At 40.6% G+C, this 16,555-nt stretch overlaps 2 protein-coding genes across 2 annotated transcripts in view; one reads left to right on the top strand and one right to left on the bottom strand.

The window, feature by feature from the left end:
* Positions 1 to 171, bottom strand: part of CPS1 (carbamoyl-phosphate synthase 1) — a 330,044-nt gene extending 329,873 nt beyond the window's left edge. The window contains exon 1 of the mRNA XM_027677999.1: positions 8 to 171. The gene's annotated coding sequence lies outside the window, so the exon portion shown is untranslated. The remainder of the gene's footprint in view (positions 1 to 7) is intronic.
* Position 172: 1 nt separating this feature from the next.
* ACADL (acyl-CoA dehydrogenase long chain) lies at positions 173 to 16,272 on the top strand. The gene is made up of 11 exons (XM_027678001.1): positions 173 to 311; positions 2,246 to 2,407; positions 4,852 to 4,989; positions 5,445 to 5,609; positions 6,535 to 6,601; positions 7,853 to 8,017; positions 8,651 to 8,752; positions 9,955 to 10,068; positions 12,164 to 12,291; positions 14,384 to 14,470; positions 15,672 to 16,272. Exons 1-11 carry the CDS (start codon positions 238 to 240, stop codon positions 15,763 to 15,765), a joined length of 1,296 nt encoding a protein of 431 aa, XP_027533802.1. The 5' UTR covers positions 173 to 237; the 3' UTR covers positions 15,766 to 16,272.
* The last annotated feature ends 283 nt before the right edge of the window (positions 16,273 to 16,555 follow it).

Raw genomic sequence — 16,555 nt, 5'->3', positions numbered from 1 at the left:
TAATTACAGGGGTGCGTGTTGCGAGAGGCTTTGGGCAGCACGACCCTCCCATTCGCCGCGCGGGGCAAGCAAGCAGAGCAGCATCGCTGACAGAACCGACGGCGACAACGAAAGCAAGCGACAGTAACAAATTAATCGCAACATAACAGAGCGCCAGGGCTCGGACCGCCCCCGCCGCCCACACGCGCGGCGGTGCCGCCCTGCGCTGTCCCGCGCTGTCCCGCCCTGTCCCGTAAGATGGCGGCGCGGCTGCTCCGCTTATGCTCGGCTCTGCGGGTCCCCAGCTGCCGGCCCTTCTCTGCCCGGGCCAGGTAAGCGCGGCCGGCCGTAGTGCCTGGGGAATCCCGCCGGGGAGCACCGTGGGGGCGGGTGGGAGGGCGCCCCGAGTTTGGGCTCCTTAAAGAGCGCGGTGTGTGTCTTTGCCCATCTGCGTGGGGGTGCGTGTATGCGGGTTGATGGGGCCGTATAGCTGTATGTGCACACATTCTGTATGGATATGTGTATGTGGTGGGTGTTCGCATCCGTGTGTGTTCGGAGGGGTGTGGATGCGTGTGCTCTGTACGTGTGGCGGGAGGGTTGCAGGCACTGTATGTGTATATACAGGTGTGTGTGTATGTGTGCGGCGGTGCTCCCTTTGCAGGAGGCAGCTGGGGCTGGGCGAGCCCCCCGAGCCGGGCGGGTCCGGGAGCCCCAGCGCATCGCCGCGATATCCCGACCTTTGCTCCACTTCCCGGCCTGGCCTGGGGACAGCGAGTCCCGTGCTGGCAGCAGGTGACGGCTGGGCGCGTCATTGCCCGCGGACACCATTCCCCCGTGGCATCAGGCGCTCGGGATCAGGGAAGGGGGCAGAAGGGCAGGAGTGTGATCACACCTTCCCCGGCCTTGGAGTTGTCTTTCCTAGGGCTTTGGTTGGCAGAAGGGATCAGCCAGGCCCTTCCCTGTGTGACATGCAGGGTGTGAGCCGTAATTAAACATAAGGGGGGCTTAAAGAAAGCTCAACATCATCTTAAACAGTGTTAAAAATAAGGTGGAGCTTTCGGGAGACTCACTGTGTGCCTAGCTTTGAGGGTACAAAGTACACAAGTTGCTGTATCCCATTTTTTTACAAATACGATTAGAAATAAATAGATTGTGCATTTCTGGGGTGTTTAATCCTTTGTACCGGAGTAACTACGTGGCAGTAAATAAAGACTTTTGTCTCAATAACAGAGTAAATAAGTGTGGGCTCAGCTGAATTTTGTGGGACTACACACAGTTGCTGTGCTGAGGAACTGAGGAGAGATTAACAAAATAGTTTGAGAAAGGAACAGCGAATGCCTTTTCCATTTACTACAGCTCAGCTCTGTACTTAAAATTTCTGATGTTTTGTGGCAATAAAATAAAAACAAGTCAAAGAATCCAATGCACAAATATAAAACAAATTTTCATTTCAGCTTTCAAGTAATATATCATCCTTTATATTCTAAACCCCTAGAAAAGCTTTATAAACCCTTTCTTGTTATTTCATAATTATACTTTTCTGGTGGGGTTTCTACTACTGACACCACTGTTTCAGTTTTTATTTTTTTGTTAAAGCACCGTTTTAATTTTATGTATGTTTTTATCAGAGTTTTGTGAGGATCAGCCTTCCCACGCAACAAAAATACCAAGATTTAGAATGATTTTGAAAGTATTACTTTCAAGGTTAAGTATACGTGATAATGCAGAATACAGTACGTCCTTTGGAGTGTGCAAATCCACCTTGCACTCGCTTTTATTTTGAGTATGTGAATTTTCAGCGTCATGGATTTGCAAGTTTGGGGCTTTTTGGGGGGCATGTACAGAATGAGCAAAATTCACCAAGAAAGTTTACTTGTTCATAAAGTTACTCTCTTAGTTTAAAATGAGCTGAATTGCATTTTGGAGGTTGCGTGGCATGGGGAGAGAGAAGGCAGCGATGATTTTTAGCATCTCTAATAAACAGAAACTTTATTATTTTACCTCTATATGTATTATTATTGTTTTTAATTTATTTGAAGTTTAAGGATAAGCTAGTCTGGCCTTACCTCCTTTAACAGCTCACTGAAGTGCAGTGTCTGTTAGGTCTTTGTATTTATCGTGCGTATCCTTTGGACCTAATAGCGTGCCAGAGTTGGGATGTGAACCTGTGTTTAGCAACACAGGTGTTTCCTCTCTTTTAAAAGGGTTGTGTAAATATAAATAGAGTGCCTGTGGCCTAACAGATGCTTTCATTTGTCTTTCTTAGTCCCCTGCAAACTGAAGAACATGGCACAAAGCGCCTGGAACCATCTTCTGCTAAAACTTTGATGGATATAGGCACTCGGAGAATCTTCTCGTCAGAGCATGACATCTTCAGGGAGAGTGCCAGGAAGTTCTTTCAGGAAGAAGTGCTGCCTTTTCACGCAGAGTAAGATAACCTCTTAAACATTTTGTTTTGCCAAATGATATCCATTTTTTTCCCCCCAAATGCTTTTTGCGGTGTGACTCTTAATATGACAAGATAAACAGGTTATTAGTTTTCGTTTACAAGCTTTTTATTTCAAATTAACTGAACTAAAACAAACCTGGGAAAATCACGCCTGAAGAAAAATCACACATAATCAAAATTTGCCACATCCTCTGAGCTCCAGTGTAGGCAGTCTGGCATCCTCAGCTTAGGCCTATGAGCAGACAAATGCAGTTTGCAAGAGTTGCAGCAAAGTATTCCTGCTTTGTAGGATTAACTCTGACACCAGTGTCTTGGGTGGAGTTAGGAGACAATTCAGTTCCCATGGGACTGATGTAACTAAAAAAGGCATTCATCTTGTGTCTAGGTTACACTGCAATAGATTTTGTAGCAACATACAAGTACACATAGCATGGTAAGGTGAATTATGTATTACCCAGAAACTTGCACAAAACATCTTTGTTTAAATTTCTGTAACTTCTGTGGAAATATGGCACAGAGTAGAAGTATTATAATTCCACTGAACTAGAGCTGGAGGGTAGTTTTAGCCCTTATTTTAGCTATATCCAATCAAGTTATAGTTGGGGAAAGAAAAGAAATTAAGTGAGGATTAAGTGATTCTGAACTGAAAGTGTTAAGCTTCAGTAGTATCTTAAGCAATTTTTACTTTACTTGAAGTGAAAACAGTGGGGGGTAGTGAAGGGCTTATTCTGGAATTGCCCTGCTAGGTGAATATCCCGATACAGCTCACAACTGAGTGGGTGGAATATTGTGGCTCTGGGGCAGGAATGAACAGCAGGAGGCAATGGAAATGACTTACAGCAGGGTTGGTGGCAGCTAGTTTTTTTATCCTCAAACCATAGCCTTGTAGTAGTATGCTGTGCTCTTCCATTGTGCACTTACATTCTGTCCACAAAACCAGATGTTTTCCCTCATCTGTTGTTAGACTTGTGGTGCTGGTTTGTGAACAGGTACTGGCTCTACTTGAGGTTACTGAAGACCCTGTTTGCTGTCATGCTGACACAAGGGTTTCTTAGAGAGGCTGGAACAAGTTGAAATTTTGTTCTTGCATCACTTCAGTGACTGATGAACCAATCTGTTCTCACGCCTTTCAAGTAAACAAGGAGGCTTCAGGCACAGTATATTAATTGTCTGGGCTAGTGTGAAAAGCCAAATGTTGCATCAGTGAATGCAATTGTGGATTATTGTGAGGAGGTGAAGCTCTGGTGATGGGTGAAGTAGAGACAGGAATGGCCCTGACAGCGAGGGCAGGGGTGGAGCAAAGGTGGTCAGGAGAGATTTGTGTAACATTTCCAGTGTAGGAGCAGAAGCTCTGGAACGGAGCTTAAACACTAAAAAGCTTAAATACTGGAACAGGTTGCCCAGAGAAGCTGTGAACACTCATCCCTAGAAGTGTCCAAGGCTGTGTTGGATGGGACTCTGATCAACCTGGTCTAGTGGAAGGTGTCCCTGCCCATGGCAGGGAGTTGGAACAAGATGATCTTTAAGGTCCCTTCCAACCCAAACCATTCTGTGATTCTGTGATGCTATTCTATATGTAGGATAAGATACTTGATTAACTGTGGATGAAGAGATGTGGTATAGCTCTACTGCACTCAGGTGTGTCAGAGGAATGTCTCTGATATAATCTGTCTATGATATAATTTTTAAATTGTGGTTTTAAAGAAAAAGACATTAAAAAAACCACCTGGACCGTTAATGGCTATCCAACTTTATACTGAGTTGGCAAATCCCATAAAGAGGAACTATTTTTCTAAGATTGAGGGATTCCCATGGTGTTAAAGTTTGCAAACTGTCAGCAGCTAGGCCTCAACTCTATCTGTTTACACAGCCTTGAAACTACCTTAAAGCAGTAATTTCACAAAATACAGTAATGAGTTGTTCTAAGTGCACAGGGACCGATTTTTATAGAGAAGTGACTAATATGATAGCATTTTGGTTCTGATAAAGCAGTTCTCATTGGTAGAGTGGAAGTCTTTCACAAAAGATACTGATGTGTTATACTCATTTTGTTCTGGGGAAAATGGAGTGTCGAGAAGATAAAGACCTGCTTGTAATTATCCAGATGGTTGCGGCTAAATCTCCTAAGTACCAGTCTGGTATAACAGTCATAACAAGTCTTAATGAAATTCCTGTCAGGTTACATGTTGGAAGCAGGAGTTCAAACTTGTTTTACAGTTGGTGCCCCTGTAATGCCAGTGGCATCTCTGGACTTGAAGATTAGAAAACCTGTGATTAATCCACTGCTTCTTGGCTGTGAAACATAGTTGTGTGTGTACCCTCACACTGTGTGTGGTGTTCCAGTGTGAAGCAGCAGTCATGACAAATGAACAGTAGCATGTGGGGGTTTAATATGTGACCTTGTTCTTGTGTTCATTTTGCAGATGGGAGAAGGATGGCCAAGTGAGCAGGGAGCTCTGGGAAAAGGCTGGACAGCAGGGTTTGCTGGGTGTTGCTGTTGCTGAAAAACATGGAGGCATCGGAGCGGATATTCTCTCTTCAGCCATTGTCTGGGAGGAGCAGTGAGTACTAGATGCTTCAGGAAGTATTTCAGTGATGACTGTTTTTTTTCCATAAGTTGTCCTCATTATGGACTATGTTTGCTTACAGAAAATGGAGTTCTCTTTCTTGTGGAAAGGTTAGTTTACACATATGTAAATCCCTCTTGTTTTAAGTATTCTGGATCACTGTTTGAGTAACAAGTGTCATTGTGCTCTACTGGCTGGGGGAAGTATTTTTTTTAACCTGGTACCCATTTGGCTGTGAAAGTACATTCTATAAATAATGGTACAAGTGCCTTAAATAATGGTACAAGTATCTTAATGAAATTCCTATCAGAAGCTCAGAGTGTCTCTGAGACTTCTGTATAGTGGGGTTTTCTTCATTTTTGCATCTGTGTTGTAATGATGTAGAGTTCAGTGTTTAAGTCTTTGTAGTACTTTTTCCTGAACTTCACCCTGCCTCTTTTTTTCCCCAGAATGTATGTTAACTGTACAGGCCCAGGGTTCAGCCTTCATTCAGATATTGTCATGCCCTACATTGCAAACTATGGCTCTGAAGAACAGATTAAACGCTTTATCCCCCAAATGGTTGCAGGCAAGTGCATTGGAGCTATTGCCATGACAGAACCTGGGGCTGGCAGGTAAGCCAAATACTAAAACAATTGTCTCAAATTAAGTGCTTTCTATGGATTTATCAGTGAAAAACATTCTGAGCCTCCTGGTTATGTGGTCACCTTAGTGACTAGACTATCCTACATTAGGTAGGACCTTGAAAAACCTGTTATAGATTACTACATCTTTGTCATTTCAAGGTATTAGCTCTGAGTACATTTCTGTATCATCCTGCTGTGGGCAAATATGCTTTGTATTTACTTTTGCAATATAAATTTATAGTTACCAACTTGCTTGTCATGTGAACATACTTTTAATATGAGACATAGGAGAAAATTACATACCTTGGTAAAAAAGGCTTGACTTTACTATTAGCTTTTGTTGTGGAACAGAGCACCTTATTTTCTTTCCTCTGAATCCTTCCAGAGAAATACTTCTCCTTGCCCATCATTATTGAATGGCAGCCAGCATGTGTTTGGAGTAGTCAGAGCTGACTAGTTTCCAAAACAGAGAGGGACAGATAAAGAGCAAAACCTGTTGGTGTCATGCTTCTACAAATGGTAGATGTGGCCCAAGGCTTTTCGCAGAGCCTTCTGATCGGGACTGAGCGTGCTTAGAGGATGTGGTTTTGTCTGGCATTTGTCATTTAAGGCATATTGGCGTGAGGGGATGCTGACCCATGCTTGTATTACACCACCTCCCACAAGCAGAGATGGGAAAATGGGACCTCGTGCTCCTGTATGATTGCACAGATTTATCATCCTTTCCCACAGCGTGTTTGTGGTTCTGTGTTACACTCAGCTATTTCACTGTGTTTCACTGTCCTCATCTGTTTTCACTGAGCCCATGCCTGGATGATATAAAATCTACCTTATTTTGTACTGGGTAGAATTCAAGATAAAAATTGCAGCTTCCAGAATGGTTTCTTAAAGGACCTTTTGAATTTCGTTTCAGTGACTTGCAGGGAGTACGGACATACGCGAAAAAAGATGGAAGTGACTGGATTCTTAATGGCAGTAAGGTAAGTGCACAGACATACATGCTGCTCATAGCCTTTGGGAACTGAATGCATCCAGTGCAGTGCACCAGGGTGTGCACCACAGTTAGGATCTCCTCCCAGTCCCTTCACTTTTGGTTTGGGGTTTTTTGTGTGGATTATGTTGTGGGTGGGGTTTTTTTGTCTCAGTTACTTTTTTATTAATAGGTCTTAAGATGTTTTTGTTACTGGCAATTTGCAGGCCAGTTTATTGGAGGGCTTGTTTAGATTATTTTTGTGACTTTTAAATAACACTATCAAAAGGGCTGTTTTCTCTTAAACTGTGAATAAAAGGGGGAAAAAGGTGCTGCACAGTATAAGCAGGACCAAGGCTGGCTTTTAATACTGAAGTTTAACAGTAAAATATATACAATACTACTTGTGAAATCCTTCTGTGGCCTGAGTAAATACATGTTTTGCCACAATGCAAGCTTTATAATCTTTATTCAGGAGCTTGCTGGTCATGTTAGCAGAAAAAAAAAGAAAACCAGCTGTATCAGATGCTCTGTGTGTGTTGTAAAGCTGTTGCAAAGCATTAACCTCTTCTTTCATTGCCACAGTAAAAAAGCAAGAAGGCAGGAATAGTGTTGAAATAGAGTGTGGGTTCAACAGAGCCTTTTTTTAAAGCTGTGAAATGTCTTAATCTTCTTATGTACCCCTGCTGATAACAGACTGATGGAGACTTCTGGCCTTAGCAGAATTGCAGTGATGAGAGTGTGTGCAAGCGAATATGTATGTACAGGTGCTCAGAAGGTGCTCATGCTGTTCATTTGAAGCCAAGCAGGACAAAAAGCTCATTTCTTTTGCTAGAGTTAAGATGGATCCATTTGGCAGGTCCATGAATCATTCTACAGGATTATAGTAAGCAGTAGCGACAAGAAGTCATGGATAATTTTGTGTTATACCTTGCTGATTTAATTTGTAGTCAAGAGAATCTCTGTGTTCATTTAATATCTACATTTGATACTATATTCTTCTATATCATGGGATAGAAAAAGAAACAGATGTGTGCATTCTGTGACTTGACACTTCTGCCCCACACAATACTTCTCAAACTAGTGTCTGCCTTGTTCCAAAACACTTAATTCAGAAACCTTAAAATTCTGGACGCTTGAACCTTGCCTTTTGGTTCACCTGTGAAAGTGTCAGTGTAATTTTGCTTTCTGCTGCTTGGTGATCTCTCTTAACTTCTCTCCACGTAGTTCATGGCTTTATTCCAAGTTGCCTTTTTTACAGGTATTCATCACTAATGGTTGGATGAGTGATGTCGTGATCGTGGTTGCGGTTACAGACCGGGAGGCCCGATCCCCTGCTCATGGGATCAGCCTTTTTTTGGTGGAGAATGGAACAAAAGGTTTCATCAAAGGACGCAAGCTGAACAAAATTGGCCTGAAAGCTCAAGTGAGTTCATACGACCCCTAACGCAACAGGCTTGGAGGAAGCCTAAACCACTTAATGCCTAGCAATGGCTAAATAAATATAAGATGGAACTGTGGTTTTATTGTAGTTGTTAGACTTTAGAGCACAACCACGCAGAGTATGTGTGCTCATTTTGCCTATGGAAGTCTGAAATGTGATCTGCAAGGAGACACTGAGGAAGCTGGGTTTATTCCCTCTGAAGAAGCCTGGAAGGACAGGCTGTAGAGATGGTGGAACCAGGTTCTTTGGGGTGCAAAGTGAAAGGGAAAGTGGCAAATGACATAAGTTACATTAAAGAAAATTCTAAGTAGGTATTAAGAAAAAAATTCACCATGAAAGTGGTCGGGTAGTGGCACAGGGGCCCTGAAAGGTCATGGAGCCTTCATCTTTGGAGCTTTGGAACGCATAAATGGACAAGGCCCTCAGCTGATTGTTTTTCTGGAGCTGCTTTGAGTAGGAGATAAACTGGATGACCTCTGGAGGATCATTCTAGCCTAAACAATTCTATGATTTCGTGTTAAAGTGTACAATAACAAGAAAAAAATAGGGCAAAAGAAGTGTAATGAAGAGATTACAATGTTAGACTATCAACTGTTGTGTTTCCAATCCTCTTAGGACACGGCAGAGCTGTTTTTCGAAGATGTGCGGTTGCCAGCCAGTGCCTTGCTTGGAAAAGAGAACAAAGGCTTCTACTATCTGATGGCAGAGCTCCCTCAGGTAAGAGGAATGTGAGTGCTTGCTGTCTGTGGGAAGAATATTTTTGTCACTTAGTCTTGAAATTTATGAATTGTGAGGAGTCACCTTGGACTCTGAAGCAGGATGTCTGTAGGCAATGTTGTGTTGATGCTGCTGCTTTTTAACTGAACTATGCAGTGCTAAAAGTGCAATTCTTTGGGCATTTTAAAAACGTTGATATCTACCAGGTCAAAGCCATATATTTTAATTTTAATCTTTTAATCAACAACCCAGCTATTGAAGAACCTGAGGGTAGTGTATTAAACGGAACATACCACAGTTTTCTTTTGTACTTTTAGCATGGAACCACTTTGCTTAGTAAATTAAATATAGCTTGGAGGTCTCTGATGAATTTGGCATTCTCTTTAAAGAAACAAGCACTGCTGTTCTAGCTCCTCCACCAGTAGAAGCATATTAAAGATATATGGAACTCTGTTCATGTTACAAAGTGAAGAAATCGTTTAGCTGCCAAAATACCTTGCTAGTTACGACTTAGTTTATGAAGTTTTGGAACTATTTGGGAGGACAAAGAAGCAATGTAGTTTTTCAAAATGTGACTGTGCTTTGTCAAAACTATGACTTTGTATTTGTCTCATATGGTAGAGATCACGTTTATTTAATTTTATACTGTCAGTAAATACAAAGTCTGATTAAAAAATATATTACAGCTTTAAAGAAATTACACTCATGAACAGATTCAGCGTAATCATCAGATGATTTCAGTGATGCCAGAAGCAATTGTTCTGCACTTAGTTTTTGGTTTTCACCATGTTATGAGGAAGGAAAAACGAGCTGTTTTTGTAGGCTCTGTTTTTTCTAGTTATTCTATTGAAATTGTTAAATATAGTTGTTACTTAGACTGAACAGTGAAAACCAATAACAGAAACAGAATTTGACGTGAATTTTTCAGTAAGTAAGAGTCCTGTGGTCGATTTGTGGCTAGTTTTTGAGTCATCGTGATAGAGCCCTACCCTGTCTAAGACTTAAAAGTGTGCTTTAGGCAGCAAGGTGTTCGTCCCACTCACTAATTTCAGTAAAGCAATGTTGTCTGGTTGGATATTTTGTGTGACTTCTGCCTCCCCTCTCTTAATGAACAACACTGAACATCTGTGTCCCGACTGTGCATCTGATGTGGAGAAATTTAGGACTAACTCAACCGAATCCCATAATTTGTGTTCCAAAAGGAAAGACTTCTAATTGCTGATATGGCTCTTGCTGGCTGTGAATTCATGTTTGAAGAAACAAGAAATTATGTGAGGCAAAGAAAAGCTTTTGGGAAGACAATTGCACACTTGCAGGTGAGTTTGAACAGATTCCAGTGTATGCTTGCTGTACATCTGTGTATGTGAAATAGTGAGCAAATCAAAATCACTGGGCTATTTTGAAAGGATTTTTTTCACAGGTTTCACGTTTGGACTGTGTTGTTGCCTCCGTGCCCGTCATTCATTTTTGAAAAGCAAAAAAATCAAAAAAACAGCACCACAAAAGCCTTAGTGTATGTATTTTATGACTGAGGTAAATACCTCCCAGCAATGCTGCTTTTGGTAGGGAAATATGCAGCCAGGAACTCTACTGGCTCTTTGCTGCTGCGAAGGACAATTCCCGTGTTGCTCTTAGGCTTGCATTTTACTGCCAGAGGTCATAATCACAGGGTCTACCACACCTGCATGTGTTTCTGTATCTGCCCAGAATCCTGGAGAGTGCCTGTGCAGGCACTGTGTTCCTCTGCACACAGAGCATTGCAGAAAAATGACATTAGAGGCTGGTGCTGGTGGGGATTCCCAGCAGTGCTCTTGCTGCCCAGGTGCTGCAAGAGGTGCTTGTGTTGTTTTTGTTGGCTTTATGGGTGTTGTAATGAGATTCCTCAGCCAGCAGCGAGTTGGTTGTTTGTGTGACTGCCTGTAAAACTGTTGGATTGTGCTCTGTGGGCAAACCTCACTCCTGACAGGGGTAGGTAACTGTGTTTTGAGCCATTTGTGCCTACGCTCTTTAGCTGCAGTCATAAAGCAGATGTTGCTTTGCGCAGGATTGTGATATTACAGTTTTCCTGAAAACCACATTAGCGGTTAGGACTGAAGCAGACCAAGCTCCTGCATGTTGGGTTTATAGGATAGAAGTGACTCATACGAGTTAAGGATGTTGGCTGCCTCATTTTTAATATACTTTTGAAATAATTAACAAAAAAAAATCCATTTCTATGTCTTGGGATTTCATTTGTCAAAATCAAATCTTTAGTTGTGAAGGGCACCAGAACCGGGCCCTTTAGAGGCTGGAATGCCAGGTATCTTTCAGGAGACTGTGATCTTCGTCTGTTTCTAAAGTTAACATTCAGGAATCCATAATTTCAGATGGAATTCATTATGAGCACCATGCAACTTTAACACAAAAGAAATATATTTTACCTTTTTTTAATGTAGGTAAGGGATGATTCTTATTTGTATTAGCTCAGTATGCAGAGATCTCCAAAATATTTTCCTTTTTTTAGGCTAGGCCACTGCCAACCACCTCATAAAGTGTATTATTTTTGCCAAAATAATACATTTCTGCTTATCTCTTCAGTTTCCTTTTTTTGTTACTGCTGGCTAGAGCGTGCATATAATAAATAATCCTTTCTAATTAGAGCTCTGCCTTGGCTAATTTATTTACTCGTGCTGTTTTACAGTGTTTGAAATCAAATTTTATCTTTGTAATAGTAGACTGGTCCAGTATATTTGAAGCAAGATGATCTTTTTTTTTTTAATACAATTCTAGAACTGGGATTAGAAAGAACTTTTGTTATTGGCTTATGTTTTTATCCTCTCCCTACCAGAATTACAAAAAGATAGTCTGATGCTTGCCTGGTCTGGTTTTAATACCCTTATGATGATTTTTCCTCTTCTATCTAGAAACTCTTTTCCAGTGTGACAGAACTCAATGCTGAAAAACTTTCTGTTGGTCTAAAATTTCTTTCATTTTTTGCTTGTCTCTTTGCATGTGACTTAAATTCTGAAGAATGCTTGGAAAAGCATTAAATAGATGGTGAAATGTTGTTAATTGGGGAAATCTGTAGCTCTACAGAGTGAAAAGACGTTCCCCCACAAGAGGGAACACCCAGAGGCTCCTGTTCTGCGCTCCCTAGGAATTTGGTTTCCAGGCTCTATGGCTTTTTCTCTTAAATGCATGTTTTGAGTTGACCTTGAGAAGTAAAGGGCAGTAATTTTCTCTAATAAGACTGGTGAAGACATAATTGTATGGACAGTAAGGTGTCTTCTGGTGTACAGAGCCAAAGTTGTTTGAAATAGTGATTTCTAACAGAAATACTTCTGGAAAATGCTTCATTTTCTACTTAAAAGTGTTAAACTGTACTACTTCTGCTCTCTTTCCTCTGCCCCTTCTATCCAATTCCAAAACTAGACGATACAGCACAAGTTGGCGGAAATAAAAACGCAAATTTGTGTGGCCCGAGCCTTTATGGACAACTGTTTGCAGCTCCACGCGGATAAACGCCTGGACTCTGCCACAGCTTCTATGGCAAAGTATTGGTATGTAGTTACAGTCCTTTGGAAGTGTTACTTGCATGATCTTGCCAGGAGTCTAGTGATAAAAACACCGAGCTGTTAAGATCTAATGAAAAGATAAAATTACTGTCTGATTAAAAACAACATTGTCAGCTTCTAATAGAGACCACTAGCTTTGACTTTAATCACGTGCTCAGCAAAATTGTTAGTTACATTGAAAACCAGTGTTGGTTAAACAGATCAATTTCAAAATAAAGGCATGCTTTTAAAATAGGCTTCTATTAATAACAAGATCAGGATTCAGCTTTAGCTTCAAGTATGTGTGAGTACTCCATTGGTATTTGGACAAAGTTTACATTTTACTGTAGCAAATTGTTGTTCAATGTTTGTTGGGTTTGGTGGTTTTTTGGTGTTTTTTTTTTTTGTTTTGTTTTTAATGGGGTATGAGGCTTGTTTTGCCTTTTTTTTTTTTAAAGCAAAATTTGAATATATTTGAAGCTCTATGATACTTTTTAGTCAATGTTACTTAGCAATAGCTGTTTGGTGCAGCCAGTTTCCAAAGCTGCCTGGTTTTTGGAAGAAATAGTTGGCTACGTCTGTCGCTGTAACTGAGACTAAACAGTGCTTTCCTTTGTTGTTCAGAACTGCTCCTCCCTCATCCTGTACTTGGTGGTGTTATCTGTTAACTTAGGTTTAACCAGAGAAATCTGGACAAGTGGAAACATCTAAGATAGTGGCACATGAATTTGGATAGTTTGAGTTTGCTTGCAAACTCAAGAGGGGAGAAAAACGCACAAACGAACAAATAATTTTATGGAAGATGCACAGATTTACAGATTTTAGGCTTTTAAAAATACGTGTAGAGGAAACAAGCAGAGAATGCTAAGGGGATCCAGAGAGAATATTTACAGTGGAAGGAAGGATTTTGATTGAGTGTTATTCCTGGCACTGATTACCTAGAAGTATCAAGTACATAAGCAGAGGCATTCAGTTTTGAGGAGGAGGAAACAACTAGTGCCAGCTCAGATACGCAAACTTACTTCATCAACAAATTTCCCAAAGCAAGGCATTTGAAACTCCCTCACTTTCCCAAACTGTTTAGCATCATGTGGATTTCCCCTTTCCCTAGTGGAGTTCCTGTGGCTCTCTTCCATAAAACTTCTTAAATGGTCTAGAAAATACTTGAATATAAAATTGCTTTATTCCCTAGTGTGTGAGGAGACCCTGTCCAGTTAACTTTGCTTCAAACCTTTGGTATAGTCAGTGATTTGACTTAAAGCTTTGAAGGATTTTAAAATGTGGTTTGTGCATCTCTTTTCTTACATCTGGAGAAACGTCTGCTGGGTTGTTTGGAGGGGTTTTTTTGTGGCGAGAGGTTGTGTAACATGCCTAAAATAATTTGGGAAAATATATAGGAAAGACAGTTGCAGTAACTCACTGCTGCAGATTTAAAGTTGGTATAATAAACTGTAAGGATTTCACTGAATGAAGGGATTTTTTGGAGAAAAGGACTCCTACATTCTTCCATGAGAAACAATTGACTTGAGTTGTCATTTTTGTTCCTTCTGTTGCCACTCTGAAAGCTGTATGCTTAGAAAGTGGTTTCTTTCATGTCTTGTAACTTTGGCTTGAGCTTCCACTGCAGTTAAAATTTATTTTGCTGTTAAGTCCATATTTTACAGTGAGCAAATCCCAGAAGAATTACAGTACTTTTTAGAATTGAAGATTCTAAAATTTATGAGGAAATGAAGTTATCCCCAGGTGATGATTATGCTCAAAGAGCATCCTAGTGTGTTGCTAGTGGGAATGGGCGGGGGGGAAGCCTGATTTGCTGTTAATTTCTGACAAAGCTGAGGGGTTTGGTAAGAAGAGAGACTGTATCAGTGTGCTTCACAAAAGGAATCTCTTGGCCTGTGAGAAAGGTAAACAAGCCTGAATGTTTTGAAACTTTTCCTCCTCTGAAAGCTGTTTGATAAAGAGAACAAATTTTTAATACATTAAATTGAACAGTATTTATTTCTTACTAGTCATGTTATGTTTTTGTCTTAACATATCTCTCGTAATGTTTCGCAGCATAACATCCTTCTAAAAACAAATTTCTTTTTGTCCATTTAAGGTGCTCTGATCTCCAAAACAGCATAGCTACTCAGTGTGTGCAAATGCACGGAGGATGGGGGTACATGTGGGAGTATCCAATTGCAAAGTAAGTGTAACATTTCAGATTTGCATCATGAAAGATTACCAGCAAAGTCAAATGAGGCACTTCCTTTACGTCTCTGTGTCAGTTGTTTAGTGTTAGTAGTGATTTACTGTTCCTTTTCTCATCGTGTTTATTGAAAGGCAATCTACTGTACAGATGTCTGCAGGAAGGCTTTGTTTTGATTCTCCACATAACTCTTAAGCTGTTCAGCAATTATCTATTTTTTCACAAAATAGGAGTGGAATTTTTAAAGGAAAATATTAATTCAAAAAAAGAGAGAAGCAAAACCATAAAAACAAAAATGAGAGGAGCTAGTTTTTATATTTTATCTGAAATTAATGCATACATATGAAGAAAAGAAAATGTTGATACAGTCTAAGTCTTGTATAACGCCACAGGATATCAAATTGAATCAAGGGCATGCCGGGCTACACTCAGGCTTTTTTACACCTTTTAAAATGAAAAGCTAAGAAGAATTTGCCATTCCCAATTTTTTGCTGACTTTATGAATTCAGAGACAGGGAGTTTTTTTCTGTTTCCTTGTGTGAAGGTTGTGTACCATTAGTGCCATTTGCCACACCAAGAGGTTTTGGTGCTGATTTTATTTAAAAAAAAACAAAAACAACAAAGGGAGTAGAAGTAGCAAAACAAGGACTGCTGTGCAGTTGTCATAAATAGATAAACTATTTTTTTTAACTAGTAGGTTTAGATTTTTTTTTTAATTCATTAAAGAGTATGAAATATTGCTTTAAAATAATTTGTTTCTGGGTGTTTTCAATAAGTGTAATTTGTGAGTGTTCTGCAGCCTATCTTACTAAAGGAAGGCCAGCAAGTCCTGACCAGAGTGTCCTCAAATCCTTGATTATCTGTATGTGCAGTAGTTGCCCATATAGGGTTTTATTATCAGCATGGTCCAGCAACGTGCATGTTTCCAGAGAATGCCTCATTGCTCCTGAGCTGTTCTCTCTATAGTGAAGAAGAATTAGGAGATTCCTGGTTTGGCTCACAGCACCTTGGAAAGTTATGATATTTTAGGCAGTTAAAGCCTCTGGGAAAATATGAACCTCTTTAACAACAGGAATTGTGTACTTTAAAAAGAGGGATCTTCAAAGATAAAACAACTGTTTTTCTTTTGATTGTATGTCCATTCCGAGGAGGTGTTTTTAATCTTTCCTTGCTTTGTTTTGTTTTTTCCCCCCCACAGAGCTTTTGTGGATGCCCGTGTTCAGCCAATCTATGGTGGTACCAACGAAATAATGAAAGAACTTATTGCTAGAGACATTGTCAGTGACAAATAGGGCAGATGCTTACTACTTTGGAGAGTCTCAGAGAATCCTTTTATATATTAATATATGGCATAAAATCAGGCATCAGAATGTAAGGTAAATAAATTTGGTGTATCGTATTCTTTAAATGAAGTGACACGTAAAAAAAAGAACAACTAGTAACACCAGGGTGCTCATATGCAGGATATCTAATATCTAATGAACTTTAAATGTTTTTGGACAACACAGAGTACTCTGTGTTCCAAGAGTTTTGAATCCAACCCTCAGTTTTCAAAACCAAATTTCCAGAGGAGTCATATTCTTAACTAATAAACAAAATTAAATGTTAATGTAACTTTGAATTTGTATTTCCCCTTGAGAAGTAGAACTCGAAACTTTCACTGTTGTTGCTATACACCTGCTCACTGCACAGCAGCCGCCCGCTGTGCAGCTGACCCTTATGTTTACATCTAACCCGGAATGCCTTATTTTAATTAGTTTGTTCAAATAAACGTAATAAAGCATTTCTATGCAATCTCATGCTTGTCTGCGTTACTTCAAAGCCCGCGGGGGAACCGAGCTGCTTGCTCCCTGCCCGTGTTCACCTCAGGGTGCTGAGGGGGAGTTCGGAGGGAGGGAACGTAATGCCGGTGAACGTGTTTTTCTTTTATTGGCGTAATAACTCGGAAATATTTAGGAAGGTTAGTGTGTTTATGGGGTTTTTTTTAGTTATTTACCCATGCTGGAGGTTACAGTTGCACCTCCCGCAGCGGGCACAGCGCTATCCCCTCAGCTCCCTCACGGCCCTGGCGCGGGCGGGGGG

Source organism: Neopelma chrysocephalum, unplaced genomic scaffold, assembly GCF_003984885.1.
Source record: "Neopelma chrysocephalum unplaced genomic scaffold, ASM398488v2 Primary Assembly neopelma1_44, whole genome shotgun sequence".
NCBI lineage: Eukaryota > Metazoa > Chordata > Aves > Passeriformes > Pipridae > Neopelma > Neopelma chrysocephalum.
The sequence above is the reverse complement of the archived record's forward strand: the minus strand, read 5'-3'. Positions and strand labels throughout refer to the sequence as shown.

Excerpts from the sequence above, each read along its gene's own strand:
- ACADL (XM_027678001.1), top strand. The coding sequence starts at position 238 with ATGGCGGCGCGGCTGCTCCGCTTATGCTCGGCTCTGCGGGTCCCCAGC. Across the intron at positions 12,292-14,383 it reads GCTTCTATGGCAAAGTATTG|GTGCTCTGATCTCCAAAACA; the intron begins GTATGTAGTTAC and ends TGTCCATTTAAG. Across the intron at positions 14,471-15,671 it reads TGGGAGTATCCAATTGCAAA|AGCTTTTGTGGATGCCCGTG; the intron begins GTAAGTGTAACA and ends TCCCCCCCACAG.